Source organism: Cinclus cinclus, chromosome 28 (assembly GCF_963662255.1).
Source record: "Cinclus cinclus chromosome 28, bCinCin1.1, whole genome shotgun sequence".
NCBI classification, from domain to species: Eukaryota; Metazoa; Chordata; class Aves; order Passeriformes; family Cinclidae; genus Cinclus; species Cinclus cinclus.
The window spans coordinates 4,457,598-4,478,220 of NC_085073.1; the positions used below are offsets into that span (position 1 = coordinate 4,457,598).

The 20,623-nt window shown below is 54.2% G+C and overlaps 3 protein-coding genes across 10 annotated transcripts in view; all 3 read left to right on the forward strand.

Moving 5' to 3' along the window:
• SGTA (small glutamine rich tetratricopeptide repeat co-chaperone alpha) overlaps nt 1-7,873 on the forward strand; it is a 21,169-nt gene extending 13,296 nt beyond the window's left edge. For 4 of the 5 annotated variants that reach the window (XM_062510339.1, XM_062510342.1, XM_062510340.1 and 1 more), the window contains 5 exons: nt 1,352-1,414; nt 2,867-2,904; nt 3,671-3,760; nt 4,770-4,875; nt 7,657-7,873. In XM_062510339.1, coding sequence (XP_062366323.1) covers nt 1,352-1,414; nt 2,867-2,904; nt 3,671-3,760; nt 4,770-4,875; nt 7,657-7,692 — 333 coding nt within the window. In that variant the 3' untranslated portion in view covers nt 7,693-7,873. Of the gene's footprint in view, nt 1-1,351; nt 1,415-2,866; nt 2,905-3,670; nt 3,761-4,759; nt 4,876-7,656 lie in introns of all 5 variants that reach the window. The other variant, XM_062510341.1, reaches the window with a different exon arrangement.
• A 1,435-nt stretch (nt 7,874-9,308) lies between these two features.
• On the forward strand, nt 9,309-15,882 carry SLC39A3 (solute carrier family 39 member 3). Of its 4 annotated transcripts, none has more exons than XM_062510347.1 (3): nt 9,309-9,712; nt 11,080-11,350; nt 13,233-15,882. In XM_062510347.1, exons 2-3 carry the CDS (start codon nt 11,144-11,146, stop codon nt 13,965-13,967), a joined length of 942 nt encoding a protein of 313 aa, XP_062366331.1. In that variant the 5' UTR covers nt 9,309-9,712; nt 11,080-11,143; the 3' UTR covers nt 13,968-15,882. The 4 variants fall into 4 exon arrangements, with proteins under 4 accessions (XP_062366331.1, XP_062366332.1, XP_062366330.1 ...); XM_062510348.1 differs by lacking the exon at nt 9,309-9,712 and adding an exon at nt 9,736-10,033; XM_062510346.1 differs by lacking the exon at nt 9,309-9,712 and adding an exon at nt 10,749-10,952.
• Nucleotides 15,883-19,566: 3,684 nt separating this feature from the next.
• DIRAS1 (DIRAS family GTPase 1) lies at nt 19,567-20,163 on the forward strand. Its single transcript, XM_062510370.1, has one exon. It carries the CDS (start codon nt 19,567-19,569, stop codon nt 20,161-20,163), a length of 597 nt encoding a protein of 198 aa, XP_062366354.1.
• The last annotated feature ends 460 nt before the right edge of the window (nt 20,164-20,623 follow it).

A 20,623-nucleotide genomic window follows, 5' to 3' on the forward strand; every position in this document is an offset into this window, starting at 1 on the left:
CAGGAGAGCTGGGGAAGGATTTTGGGATAAGGGATGGAATTTTTGGGACACAGGGAATGGCTTCCTGCTGGGAAAGGGGAATTTGGGTGGGATTTTTTTATTGGGAAGGAATTCCTGGGGAGGGAACCAGGATGGAATTCCCAGAGGAGCTGTGGCTGTTCCGTCCTTGGATGTGGCCAGCTTGGATGGGGCACTGGGAGCACTGGGAATGGAGCACTGGGAGCACTGGGAGCACTGGGAGCACTGGGAATGGAGCACTGGGAGCACTGGGAGCACTGGGAACACTGGGAATGGAGCACTGGGAGCACTGGGATGGGGCACTGGGATGGGGCACTGGGAGTACTGGGAGCACTGGGATGGGGCACTGGGAACACTGGGAATGGAGCACTGGGAGCACTGGGAATGGGGCACTGGGATGGGGCACTGGGAGCACTGGGGGCACTGGGAGCACTGGGAATGGGGCACTGGGAGTACTGGGAGCACTGGGATGGGGCACTGGGAGTACTGGGGGCACTGGGAGCACTGGGATGGGGCACTGGGGGCACTGGGAGCACTGGGAATGGGGCACTGGGAGCACTGGGAATGGGGCACTGGGAGCACTGGGAATGGGGCACTGGGAGCACTGGGATGGGGCACTGGGAGCACTGGGAATGGGGCACTGGGAGCACTGGGAGCACTGGGAATGGGGCACTGGGAGCACTGGGAGCACTGGGAATGGCGCACTGGGAGCACTGGGAATGGCGCACTGGGAGCACTGGGAGCACTGGGATGGAGCACTGGGAGCACTGGGAATGGGGCACTGGGAGCACTGGGAGCACTGGGATGGAGCACTGGGAGCACTGGGAATGGGGCACTGGGAGCACTGGGAGCACTGGGATGGAGCACTGGGGGCACTGGGATGGGGCACTGGGAGCACTGGGAGCACTGGGATGGAGCACTGGGAGCACTGGGATGGAGCACTGGGAATGGCGCACTGGGAGCACTGGGAATGGCGCACTGGGAGCACTGGGATGGAGCACTGGGAGCACTGGGAGCACTGGGAGCACTGGGAATGGAGCACTGGGAGCACTGGGAATGGCGCACTGGGAGCACTGGGATGGAGCACTGGGAGCACTGGGAGCACTGGGAATGGCGCACTGGGAGCACTGGGAGCACTGGGAATGGGGCACTGGGAGCACTGGGAGCACTGGGAATGGCGCACTGGGAGCACTGGGATGGAGCACTGGGAATGGCGCACTGGGAGCACTGGGATGGAGCACTGGGAGCACTGGGAGCACTGGGAATGGCGCACTGGGAGCACTGGGAGCACTGGGAATGGGCAGTGACTGCAGCTCTGCTCCTTCTCCTCCAGACCGGCGGCCCCGGAGGCTTCGACCTGGCGGGATTGCTGAACAACCCTGGCTTCATGAGCATGGTAATTCCAGATTTTGGGAATGAATCCCTGGGCATGGGGCCTGCCTGGGAGATCTGGGGTGTCCCACGTGGAATTCCTGGGGATGGAGCCTCCCTGGGAGCTTTTCCCAGCTGGAATTTTTTGGGATGGGGCCTCCCTGGGAGCTTTTCCCAGCTGGAATTTTTTGGGATGGGGCCTCCCTGGGAGCTTTTCCCAGTTGGAATTTTTTGGGATGGGGCCTCTCTGGAAGTTTTTCCCAGTTGGAATTCCTTGGGATGGAGCCTCTGTGGGAGCTTTTCCCAGCTGGAATTTTTTGGGATGGAGCTTCCCTGGGAGCTTTTCCCAGCTGGAATTCCTGGGGATGGAGCCTCCGTGGGAGCTTTTCCCAGTTGGAATTTTTCGGGATGGAGCCTCTGTGGGAGCTTTTCCCATCTGGAATTTTTTGGGATGGAGCCTCTGTGAAAGCTTTTCCCAGTTGGAATTTTTTGGGATGGAGCCTCCCTGGGAACTTTTCCCATCTGGAATTTTTTGGGATGGGGCCTCTGTGGGAGCTTTTCCCAGCTGGAATTTTTTGGGATGGAGCCTCCCTGGGAGCTTTTCCCAGTTGGAATTTTTTGGGATGGAGCCTCTGTGGGAGCTTTTCCCATCTGGAATTTTTTGGGATGGAGCCTCTGTGAAAGCTTTTCCCATCTGGAATTCCTGGGGATGGAGCCTCTCTGGAAGTTTTTCCCATCTGGAATTTTTTGGGATGGAGCCTCCCTGGGTGCTTTTCCCAGCTGGAATTTTTTGGGATGGAGCCTGTCTGGAATCTTTTCCCAGTCCCTGGAGCTGTGTGGAAGCTGCTGCTGTTCCCTCCAGCCCAAACAAAGCTGGGAATTTCTCCGTGGGCTGTGGAAGGGCCTGTTCTGCTCTGGGCTTTGCTCTTCCTTTCCCCATTTTCCTGGATTCCCAGGGATTCCCAACTGGAAAATTTTGTTGTGAGATAGGATTAGGAGGAAGGCAAAACAGGTTTGACTTTAAATGGCACAAAGAGAAAACTTTATTATTAGAAACTATAAGGAAAACAAATCAGAATAAAACTTCAGCCCACTTTTCCTCCCTCCGCACACTTACATTTATTTTTATTTATTTTTTTTTTGTCACTGAAAACATACAGAAAATAATCAGTTTATTATTTTTAAAATAGTCCTTCACTAATTTCCTTGGAAGAGCAGAATTTTCTCTTCCATTTATGGAGATTTCTCTGTAAGAAGCAGTTTTTTCGTGGCCTTGATGTTTCAGCTGCCCAGGAGAAGAGTGGAATTCTGATCACTGTGTAAAAAATTTCTTCAATTAACAATTTTTTCCATAAATGTTAATTGAGGACGGTGTCAGCTTACACTTTAAGGATTATAACAATTCCAACAAAATGTTGTTTTTTGTTTTTGTTTTTTTTGTTTTGTTTTGTTTTGTTTTTTTTTTAATTCACCACAGGCCTCAAACCTCATGAACAACCCCCAAGTACAGCAGCTGTGAGTCAGATCCCACTTTTCCTGATTTTCCCTCTCGGAATTTGTGGGTTTGGCCTTTCCTGCTTTGGGAGCAGGAGGGAATTTGGGGCCAGGAATGTGGAGGAGGGCTTGGAACTGGTCCAGTTCCCTGAGCTGGGGTGGTTTGGGTGCTCTGGGACGTTCTGGGATTTGAATAAAATTATTCCAGAGGGGGAAGGGATAACGGGATGAATCGTGACCCTGGAATTGGCTCTGCTGCAGTTTTATGGGATTTCAGGATTTCCCAGCTTGGTTAAAAAGGGAATATTCCCATTCCTGGATGGTTGTGAGGAGCAGCTCCCAGTATTTTAAGGAAATGGATAAATTCATAAACCCAAGGGGAGGCTCGGGCCGTTCCCTGCGGAGCGTGGGAGGAGGGAGGGACCCTCGGGAGCCTCAGAATCCTTGGATTTTGGGATGAGACCACTGGGCTCCCATTGACTTCTGCAATTCCTGCCTGGACGCAGCCCCGGAGGGAATCCAGGAAATCCTCCCGTGGACGCAGAGCCGGGAACGAGCAGGGCTGAAATTCCATAAATCCAGGAGCACCAGCATTATTAGAATTATTCTTATTTACTGTTCAGCTTAATTACTTATTTCCATCTGATCCAGGAAAAGCTGCAGCAGGGAATTCCCGGGCTGGGAAGTTGCTCCCATTCCTCAGGGGTTTTTTTAGGGATTTTCCAGGATTTTTTTCCCCCAGCTCTGACCCTTTTTTTTTTTTTTTTTTTTTTTTAACCCCTTCCAGAATGTCCGGGATGATCTCGGGAGGTCACAACGCCATGGGAGGGGCCGGGAGCAGCCCCTCCACCAACGACCTGGCCAGCCTGATCCAGGCGTGAGAGCGGCAGGGGACGGGGCTGGGGACAGGGCTGGGGACACCGTGGGGACACTGTGGGGACGGGGCTGGGGACAGGGCTGGGGACAGGGCTGGGGACAGGGCTGGGGACAGGGCTGGGGACACTGTGGGGACAGGGCTGGGGACACCGTGGGGATGGGGCTGGGGACAGGGCTGGGGACAGGGCTGGGGACACCGTGGGGACAGGGCTGGGGACACCGTGGGGATGGGGCTGGGGACAGGGCTGGGGACAGGGCTGGGGACACCGTGGGGACAGGGCTGGGGACAGGGCTGGGGACAGGGCTGGGGACACTGTGGGGACACCGTGGGGACGGGGCTGGGGACAGGGCTGGGGACACGGTGGGGACACCGTGGGGACAGGGCTGGGGACACCGTGGGGACACCGTGGGGACAGGGCTGGGGACACCGTGGGGACAGGGCTGGGGACAGGGCTGGGGACAGGGCTGGGGACAGGGCTGGGGACACTGTGGGGACAGGGCTGGGGACAGGGCTGGGGACACCGTGGGGACACTGTGGGGACAGGGCTGGGGACACCGTGGGGACACCGTGGGGACGGGGCTGGGGACACGGTGGGGACACCGTGGGGACAGGGCTGGGGACACCGTGGGGACACCGTGGGGACAGGGCTGGGGACACCGTGGGGACGGGGCTGGGGACACCGTGGGGACACCGTGGGGACAGGGCTGGGGACACCGTGGGGACACCGTGGGGACAGGGCTGGGGATGGAGCTGGGGACATTGTGGGGACACTGTGAGGACAGAGCTGGGGACATTGTGGGGACTTCATGGGGACAGGGCTGGGGACATCATGGGGACAATCGTGGGGACATTTTGGCAACCTCCTGGGAGACGGCTGTGGGGACAGAGCTGGGGACATTGTGGAGACAATCATGGGGACATGGTGGGGACAATCATGGGGACAGATGTGGGGACATGGTGGGGACATGGTGGGGACACGGCTGTCCCCGCTGTCCCCAGGGGCCAGCAGTTTGCTCAGCAGATGCAGCAGCAGAACCCCGAGCTCATCGAGCAACTCCGCAGCCAAATCCGCAGCCGGACCCCGAGCGCCAGCAACGAGGAGCAGCAGGAGTGAGGTGGGAAGGGCTGGAATTCCCAGTGGGAAGGGTTGGAATTCCCAGTGGGAATGGTGGGAAGGGTTGGAATTCCCAGTGGGAAGGGTTGGAATTCCCAGTGGGAATGGTGGGAAGGGTTGGAATTCCCGGTGGGAAGGGTTGGAATTCCCGGTGGGAATGGCTGGAATTCCCGGTGGGAATGGTGGGAATGGCTGGAATTCCCGGTGGGAATGGTGGGAAGGGCTGGAATTCCCGGTGGGAATGGCTGGAATTCCCAGTGGGAATGGTGGGAAGGGCTGGAATTCCCGGTGGGAATGGTGGGAAGGGCTGGAATTCCCAGTGGGAATGGTGGGAAGGGCTGGAATTCCCAGTGGGAATGATGGGAAGGGCTGGAATTCCCAGTGGGAATGGTGGGAAGGGCTGGAATTCCCAGTGGGGAAGGGCTGGAATTCCCAGTGGGGAAGGCCTGGAATTCCCAGGGGGGAACAGAGGGAATTCCCAGTGGGAATGATGGGAAGGGCTGGAATTCCCAGTGGGAATGGTGGGAAGGGCTGGAATTCCCAGTGGGAAGGGCTGGAATTCCCAGTGGGAATGGTGGGAAGGGCTGGAATTCCCGGTGGGAATGGTGGGAAGGGCTGGAATTCCCAGTGGGAATGGTGGGAAGGGTTGGAATTCCCGGTGGGAAGGGTTGGAATTCCCAGTGGGAATGGTGGGAAGGGCTGGAATTCCCAGTGGGAATGGTGGGAAGGGCTGGAATTCCCAGTGGGGAAGGCCTGGAATTCCCAGTGGGGAACAGAGGGAATTCCCAGTGGGAATTTAATTTAAATAAATTAAAATTGAAATAAATGTAATAATATTTAAAATAAAATCGAGTATAAAATTTAAAATTGTGAAGTAAAAATAATTAAAAAAATAAATATCAATTATTTAAGTTAAAGTTGATATAAATTTCAAATAAATTGAAGTAAAACCAAGTTAAATTTAAAATACATGAAATGAAATAAAATTGAAACAACAATAAGGCAAAGTTGAAATAAAATAAAAATAAATTTAACTAAGATAAATGAAAAAAATTTAAAGTAGATTGAAATAAAATTAAATATATTAAAATAATGAAAATAAAAACTAAGATTGAAATAAAAATAAATTAAATTATCATAAATAAAAACTAAAATAAATTCGATTGTAATAAAAAATAAATGAGAAATATATGCAGTAAATTAAAAATACACAAAATCAAAAGTTAAAATATGTTAAAATTGACATAAAAATAGATTGAAGTAAAATAAGATAAAATAAATTTCAAATTAATTAGATTGAAATAAAAGAAATTAAACAAAAAATAAAATTAATAGAAATAAAAGTAAAATTAAAATGGACATAAAAATATAGATTGAAGTAAAATAAGTTAAAATAAATTTTAAATTAGATTGAAATAAAAGAAACAAAAAAAATAAAATTAAGAGAAATAAAAGAAATTAAACAAAAAATAAAATTAATAGAAAGAAAAGAAAAATTAAAATGGACACAAAAATATAGATTGGAGTAAAATAAATTAAAATAAATTTTAGATTAGATTGAAATAAAAGAAATTAAACAAAAAATAAAATTAATAGAAATAGAAGTAAAATTGACATAAAAATATAGATGGAAGTATAATAAATTTAAAATATATTAAATTGAAATAAAAGAATTAAAATAAATCTAAATACGAAAACAAAAACAATAAAAACCGAACACGCAATAAATTGAAGTAAAAAGCTGAAAGAAATAAAACTTGACAAAAATAAATTAAACCAAATTGAAAATAAAATAAGAATAAAATCGAGCCAATTAAAACCCCAAAATTCCCTTTTTTCCCCCCTGCTTTTGCTCTGCCTGCAGCCACTGGGAATTCCAGGATTTGGGGGAATTGCAGGAATTTTTATTTTTAATTTATTTTTATTTTTATTTATTTTTTTATTTTTTTATTTATTTTTATTTTTAATTTATTTTTATTTTTATTTATTTTTTTAATTTTTTTATTTTTATTTTTAATTTAATTTTATTTTTAATTTTTATTTTATTTTTATTTTAGTTTATTTTTATTTTTAATTTTATTTTATTTTTAGTTATTATTTTATTTTTATTTTAGTTTATTTTTATTTTTAATTTTATTTTATTTTTATCTTATTTTAATTTATTTAGATTTTAATTTATTTTTATTTTTTATTTTTATTTATTTTTATTTTTAATTTTTAATTTATTTTTATTTTTATTTTAGTTTATTTTTATTTTTATTTTTATTGTTATTTTTTTATTTCATTTTTAAGATTTTTATTTATTTTTATTTTTATTTTTTTTATTTTTTTATTTTCATTTTTATTTTTGTTTTTTTTATTTTTATGTTTATTTGTTTTGATTTTTATTTTTTATTTTTATTTTTATTTTTATTTATATTTTTATTTTTTCTATTTTTATTTTTTATTTATTTTTATTCTTATTTTTATTTTTTTCCTATTTTTTATTATTTTTATTTTTATTTTTTCTATTTTTATATTTATTTTTATTTTTACATTTTTTTCTATTTTTATTTTTTTATTTATTTTTATTCTTTTTTCTTTATTTTATTTTTTTTTTTTTCCTGGCAGTGCTAAATTCTGAATTTCCCACCAGCACTGTGAGAATTCCACTGGGAAATTCCCAAATTCCCTTGGGATTTGCTACCTGGGGGGGGTTATTTTACTTTTTTTTCCTTTCTCTTGAATTTTTTTTAACACAATTTCCAAGCAAATTCTTATTTTTTTTATTTTTCCCCCGCAGTTTTCCCTTTGGGAGCCACTTCCAAGAAGTGTTTGAATCCCTGCTCGTCCCCGGCCTGAAATTCCTGGGATTTTCCAACTTCTGGGAATGAAGATTTTGCTCCAAATCTGGGAATTTTTTTTTTTTTTTTGGGAATTTCGCTGCTCCCCTCTCCAAGGATTCCTGGGGGAATTCAGGACTGAACTTTCCCCCCCCCCTCCTCCCCCCAAAACATTTTTTAGGCTTTTTTTTTTCTTTTTTTCCAAAAAAAAAAAAAAAAATCCTGGAAAATCCCAATTTTTTTTTGGGGGGGGGGGGGGGTGTGTACGACAACTTTTGGAAAAAAAAAATAATAATAATAATAATAAAAAAAAAAAAGGGGAATTTTTCCCGGGAGGGAGTGAAGGCGGTTTTAGGGTTTTTTTTTTTTTTCTGAATTATTTTTATTTTTATTTCTTTTTTTGTTTTTAATTGCACGTCCGTGATCGGCTTGGCTGGGGTGGGACAGAGAAAATCCAATTTAAAAAAATAAATAAATAAATAAAAAATTAAAAAAAAAAAAAAAAATTCCCTTTTGGATCCAAATTTGGATCCAAAATCTGGGATTTGAGCAGGGAAGAATTCCTGGAGCCACCTCAAATCCCACCAGAGGGATTTTTTTTTTTTTTCTTTTTTTTTTTTTAAAAAAAAAATCCAAAACGGATTTAAATCCCTTTTTTTTTTTGGCTCCTAAGGGAGGAAGGAGCCTCTCGGGAATGTTTCTGATGGGGGGAAAAAACCAAAAAAAAAAAAAAAAAAATCATGGAAAAATGTGATTTTTTTTTTTTTAATTTTTATTTTATTTTTATTTTATTTTATTTTTTGGTTGGGGCTCTGTGGAATTCCTGTGGTTCGTGTCGCTCGTGAAGGAATAAAAAACCCATTTGGACACTTTGGTTGTTACCCTGCTGTGCTCAGGTGATTTTTCCAGAACTTTCTGTGGGCTCAGGGCTCTGTTTTATCCCATTTTTATCCCTTTTTCCCCCAATTTTTTTTTAATTTTATTTTTTTTTTTAATTTTTTTTTTTTTTTGGTCATCCCCAGCAGGAATTCTCCTACGCGTTCCTACTGCACAAAAAAAAACCAAAAAAAACCAAACCCAAATATTTTAAAATATTTGTTTTATTCCCCATTTCTCCATCCCCAAATTAACTTTAATTTCTCTCCACCTGCTTTTTTTTTTTTGCCTCACCAAAGGAAAATTGGAGGCTGGAAAAGAAAATATTCCAGAATTATCCAAAAAAATATTGAAACCACGGAGGCATTTTCCTGCTTTTTTTTACAGCTCTTTTTGTGCTGTTTCTTTTTCTTCACCCTCTTTAATTTTTTCCTGACTCGTTTTTTTTGTTTGTTTGTTTGTTTTTTTTTTCTTTTAATTTTATTTTATTTTTCCATTTCTTTGGGTTGCATTTTCCCAGCCCTATATTCCAGGTGAGGTTTTTTTTCCAGGGAATTTCACCTGCCCTACCTGAAGCTGCTCCTGAACTGCCAGACTCCTTCTGGACTTTTCCCAGAAATTCTCGGCTCCTCTGGGAGCTGACAGCGAAAGAAAAAAAAAAAAAAAAGGGGGGGGGGGAGGGTGAATTTAATGGAAATTTATGGAATTTTATGGAATTTTATGGAATTTTCAGGTGGGGCTCAGCTCTCCCTGCAGCATCCCACAGCTGCCATTGGTGCAGTTCGATCACAGAGCGGCAGGAGGAGGGGGTGGGGGTGTGGCGGACGCTTTCCCGTTCCCGGTTTGTTTTTTCCCATTCCCGTTTTTTTGTTTTTTGGTTTTTTTTTTCTCCCATTTTCCATTCCCGGTGCTCCCGTGCAGTCCCTGCGCTGCCCCGGAACCCAAAAGCTGCGGGACGCGTTTCCCGCGGACCTCAATAGTCGCTGGGCGTGTGCGCGTTGATTGACAGCTACGGCGGCCAATCAGAAATCGGATTTTCCGTCTCAGCCAATGGGAGAGCGTCATGGGCGGGCGTGTGCGCGGCGGCCGGGCCGGGAGCGAGCGGGGCCGGCCGTGAGCGGAGGGGGGGCGGTTACCGGGGTAACGGGGGGCGAGGGGTCGTGAGGGGATGGCGGGGCCGGGGAGGGTCACAGCGAGGTTGGGGGAGCCGGGGCTGCGGAGGGGGACGGGCGAGGCAGCGGGGCTGGACACCTTAACCTTACCTTGAGGGATTGGGGTCGGGTGTGAGGGGATTGGGGTAGGCCTCAAGCTCCTGGGAGGGGGCCGGGACCTTCCCCATCCTGAGAGGCTCGGGCCGGGCCCCATCTGCCTGTGAGGGGCTGGAGCTGTGCACCCTCCCCACCAGCAGACCCCCACGCGCTCTCTCTGAGGGTCTTCCCAGCTGAGCTCTCCCCATTTAAGGTTCTCACCCCTCTCCCTTCATCTCTGCTCCCTTCGGGTGTGCTCAAGGTGGTCTGGGAGGAGCCCCTTCCCCATCACCCCCTTCTTCGAAGTGATGGGACAATCTCAAAGGCTTGGCAGGGCCGGTTTTTAACAGAAACCCTGGGATTTAAGGGCTCATGGATGAGGAACCCCCCCCCCCCTTTTTTTTTTTTTCCTCCCACAGAGCCCTACCTGCTTTATATAATATTTTTAATTGCTTGGATGCTTCGTTATGAGCCAGTAATTGGAGTGGGAGCTGAGTTAATCCCTTGTAGCAACAGTTTTGGGGCAGCCCAGGTGTGCAAGAGGAGCAGGTGAGAAGAACCACCAGCTGGTCCTGGAGCTTCCTTTGCCTCTGAGCTGCTCCAGCCCCACTCAGGAATGCTGGATGTGGCTGCTGCACCTGAGCTCAGGAGCTTGAGGCTTTGGAGGGAGCTGGTTTGGGTTAAAAATGGGGGGGAAATGAGGTTCAGGGGTTTCTGTAGAGAGCCAGGTGTGTTGCAGAGGTGTGAGCTCTGGATAAAAGGAGGATTTGATCCCTTCCCTCTGCCCTGGCGCTGGGGTGGGGAGTGCCTGGGCCCAGATTTTGGGCTTGGCCAGACCTGGAGTGAGTCAGTGTCACCTGCTGGGTTTTGAATTCCTCTCTTTGTCCCTTAGAGAGGGACTTGGGGCAGGGCCTGGGGTGGCAGGACAGGTGACACAGGGAGCAGCTCCCCACGGCAAGAGGGCTGCGACAGGTGGGATTTTGGGAAGGGGACAGATGGGATTTTGGGAAGGAATTCCTCCTTGGGAGGGTAGGGAGGCCCTGACAAGGATTTCCCAGTGGCTGCCACGTCCCTGGAAGTGTCCAAGGACAGGGCTTGGAGTCCAACCTGGCCTCGAAGACCTCCATGGAAAGGTGGTTTAAGACAACCACAATTCCAAACCTTTAAAATTCCTTTAAAATACAATTTGAACTTCCTATACCTTACAGAGGAGAAAAAAAAAAAAAAAAAACCAAATCTCTGCATCATTCCCACCCCTAGGCAGCTCCACTCCCTATCCAGGCTGATGTCTCCACTCTGAGCACACGCAGAGGGTCCCTGCAGGATGAGGATGGCGGTGGCCAAGGTGCTGTGCCTGCTGGGGATCTGTGTGCTGCTGCTGGCCGGGGCCCTGCTGCCCGTCAGGCTCATGGACTCTGACTACGAGAAGGCTCAGCGCTCCCGGAAGGTGCTGGCCCTCTGGAATTCCTTTGGAGGCGGCGTCTTCCTGGCCACGTGCTTCAACGCCCTGCTGCCCGCTGTGAGAGGGAAGGTGAGCGCTGGTGGAGGCCTGGGGGGGGGTGCCAGAGCCTGCAGGAGCCCAGCTGGGAACAGCAGCGAGGGTCTGTGTCCTGGTGGAGCTGCCTCAGACAGCTCTGCTGGCTCGGGAAGGGTGGCTGGGCTCACCTCCTGCTGATCTCCACGGAAAAAGTGGAGATTTTGGGGGGTACAGAGGAGGTCGTGGGATGTGAGGGTCAAAGGGCAAGGCAGAGATTTCCTGTCCTCAGCCAAGGGTGTGACAGCATCATGGGTGGATGGAGTGTCCGTATGGGAATGGTTCCCTTTGGGAGATAAAGGGATGGATCCACTGTGGGAATGTGGGAATGGTTCCCTTTGGGGGATAAAGGGATGGATCCACTGTGGGAATGTGGGAATGGTTCCCTTTGGGGGATAAAGGGATGGATCCACTGTGGGAATGTGGGAATGGTTCCCTTTGGGGGATAAAGGGATGGATCCACTGTGGGAATGTGGGAATGGTTCCCTTTGGGGGATAAAGGGATGGATCCACTGTGGGAATGTGGGAATGGTTCCCTTTGGGGGATAAAGGGATGGATCCACTGTGGGAATGTGGGAATGGTTCCCTTTGGGGGGATAAAGGGATGGATCCACTGTGGGAATGTGGGAATGGTTCCCTTTGGGAGATAAAGGGATGGATCCACTGTGGGAATGTGGGAATGGTTCCCTTTGGGGGATAAAGGGATGGATCCACTGTGGGAATGGTTCCCTTTGGGAGATAAAGGGATGGATCCACTGTGGGAATGTGGGAATGGTTCCCTTTGGGGAGATAAAGGGATGGATCCACCGTGGGAATGTGGGAATGGTTCCCTTTGGGAGATAAAGGGATGGATCCACTGTGGGAATGTGGGAATGGTTCCCTTTGGGGGGATAAAGGGATGGATCCACTGTGGGAATGTGGGAATGGTTCCCTTTGGGGGATAAAGGGATGGATCCACTGTGGGAATGTGGGAATGGTTCCCTTTGGGGGATAAAGGGATGGATCCACTGTGGGAATGTGGGAATGGTTCCCTTTGGGAGATAAAGGGATGGATCCACTGTGGGAATGTGGGAATGGTTCCCTTTGGGGGGATAAAGGGATGGATCCACTGTGGGAATGTGGGAATGGTTCCCTTTGGGGGATAAAGGGATGGATCCACTGTGGGAATGTGGGAATGGTTCCCTTTGGGGGATAAAGGGATGGATCCACTGTGGGAATGTGGGAATGGTTCCCTTTGGGAGATAAAGGGATGGATGCACTGTGGGAATGTGGGAATGGTTCCCTTTGGGAGATAAAGGGATGGATCCACTGTGGGAATGTGGGAATGGTTCCCTTTGGGGGGATAAAGGGATGGATCCACTGTGGGAATGTGGGAATGGTTCCCTTTGGGGGATAAAGGGATGGATCCACTGTGGGAATGTGGGAATGGTTCCCTTTGGGGGATAAAGGGATGGATCCACTGTGGGAATGTGGGAATGGTTCCCTTTGGGGGAATAAAGGGATGGATCCACTGTGGGAATGTGGGAATGGTTCCATTTGGGGGATAAAGGGATGGATCCACTGTGGGAATGTGGGAATGGTTCCCTTTGGGGGATAAAGGGATGGATCCACTGTGGGAATGTGGGAATGGTTCCCTTTGGGGGATAAAGGGATGGATCCACTGTGGGAATGTGGGAATGGTTCCCTTTGGGGGGATAAAGGGATGGATCCACTGTAGATCTGTGTTCCCTGTGGGAATGTCTCCCTCCAGAGGGATGAAGGGATGGATTCACTTTTGGTCTATGGGATTGTCTCCCTTCAGGGGGGTTAAGGGATGGATTCACTGTGGGAATGTCTCCTTTCAGGGGAATAAAGGGGTGGATCTTTTGCTCCCTTCCAGCTCGACGAGGTCCTCAGGCAGAACAACGTCACCACTGACTACCCGGTGGCCGAGACCATCATGGTGGTCGGCTTTTTCCTGTCGGTCTTCGTGGACCAGCTCTTCCTGACCTTCCAGAAGGAGAAACCCTCCTTCATCGACCTGGAGACCTTCAACGCGGGCTCGGACGTGGGCAGCGACTCGGAGTACGAGAGTCCCTTCATTGCCTCATCCCGTGGGCGTGCCCTGTACGGCGAGCACGGCCCCCACCCGCACAGCCTCAACCTCCCGGAGCTGTCGCGCTGCGGCCCCCGGCGCCTCCTGGGGCTGGTGTTCGCCCTGTGCACGCACTCCATCTTCGAGGGGCTGGCCCTGGGCTTGCAGGAGGAGGGCAGCAGAGTGGTCAGTTTGTTCCTGGGAGTGGCCGTGCACGAGACGCTGGTGGCTGTGGCTTTGGGTATCAGCATGGCCAAAGCCTCGCTGCCGCTGAGGGACGCGGCCAAGCTGGCGGTGGCCGTGTGCCTGATGATCCCGCTGGGAATTGGCATCGGGATGGGCATCGAGAGCAGCAGGAATGCTGCGGGCAGCATCGCATCCCTGCTGCTGCAGGGCATCGCTGGCGGCACCTTCCTCTTCATCACCTTCTTCGAGATCCTGGCCAAGGAGCTGGAGGAGAAGAGCCAGCGGCTGCTCAAGGTGCTGTGCCTGGTGCTGGGCTACGCCGCGCTGGCCGGGCTGGTGCTCATCCCGTGGTGAGCCTCGGGAAGCAAAGGGAGCAAAACTTCAGCTCTCCCCTCCCACCGACACCGGGAGGAGCCGCCCCTTTCACCGCTGGAACGGCCCAACCCGGGCGATGTTTCCATGATGACCTGAAGGAGGAGGAGAATCTCTTCCCGTGTGCTCAGAGTGAGGAATATCCCCAGGGACTGTCCCTGCCCGAGGGGCCGCAGGGATCAGCGGACACAAACGTTAAGGATCCGGGTAAAATCTGCTTCCAGGAGCTCCTCGAGTGTGTGTGGCTTCCTGCACTGCCCAGGGCCCACTCTCCCTCCTTCCCCTTGCCCACGCTCTGGAACAGAACAGGCCGGGAGCCTGCTCCGGAGGCTCCAAGGAGGGGAGGAACAAACAGGAATGGAGGCAGAGCAGGTGGGAGCAGGGATTGGCAGGCTGCACTAAGCTGCTTTTGCTGGCTTAGTTCAGAGCAAAACCTGGTTGTAAGAGCTGCCAAAAATAGCATCCCTATGGACCTCTGGCCTTCCAGGCCCTGCTGCCTCCACACAGCTTCCAGTGCCCCACCTGGGGCTCGGGGAGCTCAGCTTTCCCAGGGATTCATGGAAAAGATGAGGCTGGGCTGCTCTACCCTGCTTCCTTCTCAGCATCGTATCCATAGGCTGAGCCTTCCCTAAGGAAAACCTCCGAAAATCAGAGGATGAATCCCAAGCTGGTTTGGGTTGGAGAGGACTTTAAAGCCCATCCAGTGCCATGGCAGGGACACTTTCCACTATCCCAGGTTACTCCAAGCCCTGTCCAGCCTGGCCTTGAGCACTTCCAGGGATGGAGCAGGTCCTCAACATTACCCAGAACCTGGGATCCATGAGCTTACAGGAAATGGGCAGGAACAATTCCCAGCACTGACAGTTTGGGGTAAACTCTTGTGTTTTCAGTGCTCTGCAGTCAGAACAGCTGAGCAGTTCCCATCATGTGCTGCTCCGGGGCTTTTCCAGGTTTCCAAAGGCATGGAATCACCTCCCTTTTTGGGTGGGGGAGGATTGGAGGTGTTGCTGAGAGACACCAGCAGCTCCCAGCAGCTGCAGAACCCCAGGGAAGCTCCGTGCGCTGCTGATCCCGCTGGATTTACCCTTGGGAGCGAGGAGCTGGGATCAGAGGCTGGAGCTGGGAACGTGCTCCCCCCCCAGCAGTGAAACACAGCCTGGCTCAGGCAGGGGCTGCATTTTAATTACCCAGAGCCTTCTCTCCTGCAGCAGCTTCCTCCGGGCTCCTGGAAGCGCTGATGGAATTATAAGGATGGCACAGTGCCGGCAGCGGGGAAGGAGGCTCAGAGCCTCGGTGGTGGCCCAGCTGCAGCATATGGAGGCAGCTGAGCATCATCTGACAGATCCTGGGGCTCGTTAGTTTAATTGCTGCAACATCCCCGAGTCAATTAATCTTCCTTTGAAAACCTGGAGTGGAAGGGAGGGGTGTGTGGAGGGAGGTTATTTTGGGCCTGGCATGACACAAACCAGCAGGATGAGGAGAACGTGATTTGCCTCGGTGTGGTAAAAACCTCAGGGCTGTTTCACCTCCCCTGGGGGGTGACCTCTCTTTTTTGGGGGTGATCAGGAGGAGGGTGAGGAGATGAGAGAGGTGGCACGTGTTGGGCTGTCGCCTCCATTTCACACCCTCTTCCTGCTACAGTTTGGGGTCGGGGGCTGTGAAGTGCCGGAGGGTGCTGAGCTCCCCCCATCCTCATCCTGCCATCCTGGGGGGGGGTTCATCCTCCCAGGAGGAGGAGGAGGAGGAGGCCCTGCTGCTCCCAATAAATTCCCTGCCCTTCTCCCCTTGCTGTCACTCGCTTTTTTTATTTATTTATTTATTTATTTATTTATTTTTTATTTTATTCCCCCCACGGCTGCTCCACTCCAGCTCACGCGGCGGCCGCACGTGCCCGGCCCTGGCGTGGGCTGAGCCCCTCCTGGGCATCCAAACCCCTGCGACCAGAGCCCCCCAGAGCCCGGGGGAGAGGGGACAGGACCCCCCCCCCCCTCCAAACACCCCCCTGCTCGGCAGCGCCGTGATTCAGCCCTGCGTGAGCGGCCGCCCCGTTGCGTCAGGCCCGGCGGGGAGCTGCGGCTCAATGGAACGAGGAGGAGCCGCAGGAAGATGATCAAGGAAAACTCATTCATTGCTTCTAACGAGGAGGATCCGGCCGGCTCCGAGCGCGGTGGGGGAGTGGGGGGGGGGGGGGGGGGGCTCTGAGGCCGCCACCGGCCCCCCCCGGGCTTTGTCACCTCTTTGTCACGGGGCGGGCTGGGCCGAGGTCCCCATGTCCCCACCCTGCCTCCCCATTCCCGTGGGGACGCGGTGCCAACGCGTGGGTGCCACCTTGGCCCGGTGCCCGCCGGCTGCTATTAATAGAGGCTGCGGATTTTAATTGCTGCCACTCGGGAGTGGGTGAGGGGGGAGGCAGGAGCAGACCCCCGGTGTCACCGGTCACCTCCAGCACCCGGTCCCAGCAGTGGGATGCAAAGCTGGGGATGGTCACCCTGGGGATGTTCTGGTCCCACTCAGGCACTGGGGGGGGGCTCAGCCAGCGCTTGAGTGTCCCACGGCCCCACCGTGACCCCCAGTGTGTCCCCTCAAGGGCCCCTCTGGGGTTGTGGAGCTCTGGCACGAGCAGGTGCCAGCAGTTGGTGACAAAGGCCCTGTGGTGTGTGCAGGAGCTCCCGGTCCTGTGCTGGGGTGGCACCACAGCCTCTGTGTCCCCAGAGCGTGCCATCGCTGCCCAGGCCACCCCCAACTGCCACGGGGGCTCGTGGCACCCTCTGGTACCTGTGCCCTGCCTGGCTGGGACATTAGCATCCGTCTGTCCTGTCCGTGTGTCCTCCGTCACCACCTGTGGGGTTCTGTCCCCATCCACGAGTCCCTGGGCTGTTCCTCCTCATGTGGATTCGTGTCCCCACCTACGCACGTGTCCGTGTGGGGTCCGTGTCCGTGTGTCCTCTTCCCCAGGTGTCCCTGTCCTGTGTCTCCCTGCCTGGCTGTCCACCCTCACCCCCGTGTGTCCCCATCCCCGCATGTCCCTGTTCGTGTGACCCCGTCTGCGCCTCTTCTCCCTGTGTCCCCATCCCGTTCCTGCCTATCTGTCCCTGTCCCTGTATTTCCATCCCCTGGATCCCCATCCCTGTCCGTGTGTCTGTCCCTGTCCCGGAGCCGTTCGGGGCCGGGGGTCCGGGGCCCCGGGCGGGGCGGGCGCGGCGGGCGGGGCCGGCGGCGGGGCGGGATCGGCTCTGCGGCGGCCGCACCGCACCGAGCCGAGCCGAACCAAACCGAGCCGAGCCGAACCGAGCCGAGCCGGCCCCGCCGCTCCGGCCGCAGCCCCGCCGAGCCCCGCCGCACCGAGCCGCGCCGGGCGGAGCGGAGCCGCCGCGCCGGGGCCGCCCCGGGCCGGGCCATGCGCTGAGGCCGCCGCGCCGCCCGCAGCCAAGGGCGGATCCCGGGCAGGACACGGTGAGGCGGCGGGCACCGCAATGCGACCGGCGCGGCGGGGGCCGGGGGAGCGCGGCCGGCGCGGGGACCGGGGGTGCTGCCGGCGCGGGCGGGGAGCGGCGCGGGGGGACCCGCCAGGCTGCCCCGCCATCTGCCCGTGCCCTTCTGCTGCCTCTCCATCCTGAGAGGGATGCTCGTTCCTCCCGCCCCTTCTCCTGCTCCTCCATCTCCTTCCTGCCCCTGCATCCAGACCCTGCTGCCTCTGTCTCCGTCCGTGTCCTGCTGTTCCCCTGCCTCTCCAGCTCCGTCCTGAGCGCGATGCTCGTCCGCCCTACTGTTCCTCTGCCCCTCCGACCTCCATCCAGCCCCTCCTCCTGCCCCTTCATCCTTCCATCCCGCTCTTCCCTGCCCTTCCCCTGCTCCTCACTCCTGCCCTGCCCTGCCCTTCGTCCTGACCCCCAGGTCCCCACCGGTGTCGCCCCCAGTGCTGGGGCCCGACTGGGAGGGTTCTGGGGTGTCCTGGGGGTGCAGACCCCCCCCCCCCCCCCCCCACGGCAGGATCAGGCCCGGGTGGTCCCTGCCCACGAGCTGAGGGGGGGCCGTGCTCCGCACCCTCAGGCACCAGGGACTGTTGGGATCGGGGTGCTGCTGGGCACAGGCCGGGGGATCACCCCAAAGAGCCCCCCAGGTTCCTTGAGGGTCTGTCCAGCCCAACCCCTCGCCTCAGCACCCCATGGCAGGGCTGCGAGGCCGGGGGCACATCCAGCTGTGCCACAGACAGGTGAAACAAGTGGGATGGGACAGGTGGGACAGGCAGGTGAGACAGGTGGGATGGGATGGGTGGGACAGGGTGGGACCACTGCCAGCCCCGGCCAAGGCTGGACGTTCCCACACGCCAGCTCAGCCCCGGCCCCCACTCCAGCCCCAGCCCCCGGGTGCTGGTGACGCTCCTGGCACGGGGAGATCCAAGGAGCCCACGGTGGGATGAGCTCCTTCGCTGCCCGAGGCTGCAGGGATGGGGTCCTCCATCTCCCGGCCTCACCTGGCTCTGGTGTTTGGGGACACGCCGGGGTTTTGGGGCTGCATTGCGGGGTCTGGACCTCCCAGTGCCCGGGGTGGGAATGCAGGGTCCGTGGGAAGGGGCTGGTTTCCCTGCAGATGCTCAGGGACGCAGGAGAGGCCATGCCCAGGACAGCCACCAGCACGGGGCTGTCTGGGGCACTTTGCTGTCCCACTCCCTGAACTGACGTGGCAGGAGTGGAACTGACTGGGGTCAGTCCTTTAGCAGCGCTCAGGTCCCCTTCCCTCCCCTCCTTCCCACTCATCCTGTGACTGGACACCTTTGGAAACCCTGTCCCGTGGTGGGTTCATTGTCCCCAAGGCTGTGTGAGGGTCCCACACAGCCTGGTGACCCTCCTGGGACAGAGTTGGTGCTGCCACCCCTGTGCTGCACTGGGAGAACCGGAGCAGGGCCCAGCCTGGGGCTCAGCACAGGTGGCTCTTTGTGCCCCCTCATTTCACACTCGGGGGTGCACTGGGGACCTCGCCCAGGTCCAGGTGTCCCCTTTGGGTGGGCTCTGAGGTTTGGCAGCGTGAGGGTGGCCGGGGGGAGGGTCTCTGACCCACCACCCACGCAGCCCACAGCCATGCCACACTCCTTTCCTCCACTCCCCAGCGTATCCCTGGGCTTGGAGCGGAGCAGAGGGACGGCACGGAGAGTGACAGGGAGTGACAGAGGTGACAGGACACCAGCAGCGTGGCCTGTGTGTGGAAAGGCACCTTCTCTGTCCCCGGCCAGAGAGCCCAGCTGGGTGCTGCAGGTGCCACCGTGTCCCGGCTGGGCCAGTGACTGCCCTGCAGAGCTGCTCCCGCCGCCCGGGCGGGCTCGGGGGGTCCCGGCCCAGCGAGCCCCCCCCCCCCCCAGCAGCCTCGGCAGCAGCTGCGGTGCCGGTGGCCACACTCGGCCATATGGCCACAGCGGGCGGCCGGTAAAAATAACCAAGGCGGCTGCGCCCCGGGCCGGCCGGCAAGGGCGTCCCAAGGGCAACGAGCCCAGCTCCTGTCCGGGGCTACAGCTCAGGGGGGGCCATCCGCTGGATCTGGGGGCTGACGCCTCCCTGTGCCCCCGCAGCGGCGACTGCGGGGCAAGATGCCGGAGCAGAGCAACGACTACCGGGTGGTGGTGTTCGGAGCCGGCGGCGTGGGCAAGAGCTCGCTGGTGCTGCGCTTCGTCAAGGGGACCTTCCGTGACACCTACATCCCCACCATCGAGGACACGTACCGGCAGGTGATCAGCTGCGACAAGAGCGTGTGCACCCTGCAGATCACCGACACCACCGGCAGCCACCAGTTCCCGGCCATGCAGCGCCTGTCCATCTCCAAGGGCCATGCCTTCATCCTGGTCTTCTCGGTCACCAGCAAGCAGTCGCTGGAGGAGCTGAAGCCCATCTACCAGCAGATCGTGCAGATCAAGGGCAGCGTGGAGAGCATCCCCATCATGCTGGTGGGTAACAAGTGCGACGAGACGCAGCGCGAGGTGGAGAGCAGGGAGGGGGAGGCCGTGGCCAAGGAGTGGAAATGCGCCTTCATGGAGACCTCGGCCAAGATGAACTACAACGTCAAGGAGCTCTTCCAGGAGCTGCTGAACCTGGAGAAGAGGAGGAACGTCAGCCTCACCATCGACGGGAAGCGCTCCAGCAAGCAGAAGAGGACAGACAAAATCAAGGGGAAGTGCAGCATCATGTAGAGCCCCGGACTGGCCCGCGCCCCCCCCTTCCTCCCCTCCGGATGCCCCCCTCCCTCCTCCCCCCCCCCACGGCTGGACGTGGCAGTGGCATCGCAGCGGGACCGTCCCTCGTCCTCCGTGTGCCATCACTGTGACTGTGCGGGGACGCCTGCGCTCGGCCCGGGGCCGGGGGTGAAGACGGGGCCGAGCCGAGGGACACGCGGCCAGCGCCCTGGGCACGGCAGGACCGGGGACTCGCCGCCGGGACACCCGGACCTCACCCCCCGCACTCACAGCACACACTCACCCGGTGCCACCGGGCCCGGATCCCGTCGGTCCTCGCGGGAGGGAAGGACGGTGCCACGTGGGGGTGGCGGTGTCACCCTTGGGGACGGTCACACGCGTCCCGGGCCCCCCCTCCCGTGCCCCCGTCCCCACGCCATAGCGCTCTGCTCCTGCGGGCAGAGACCCGGGGCGGGGG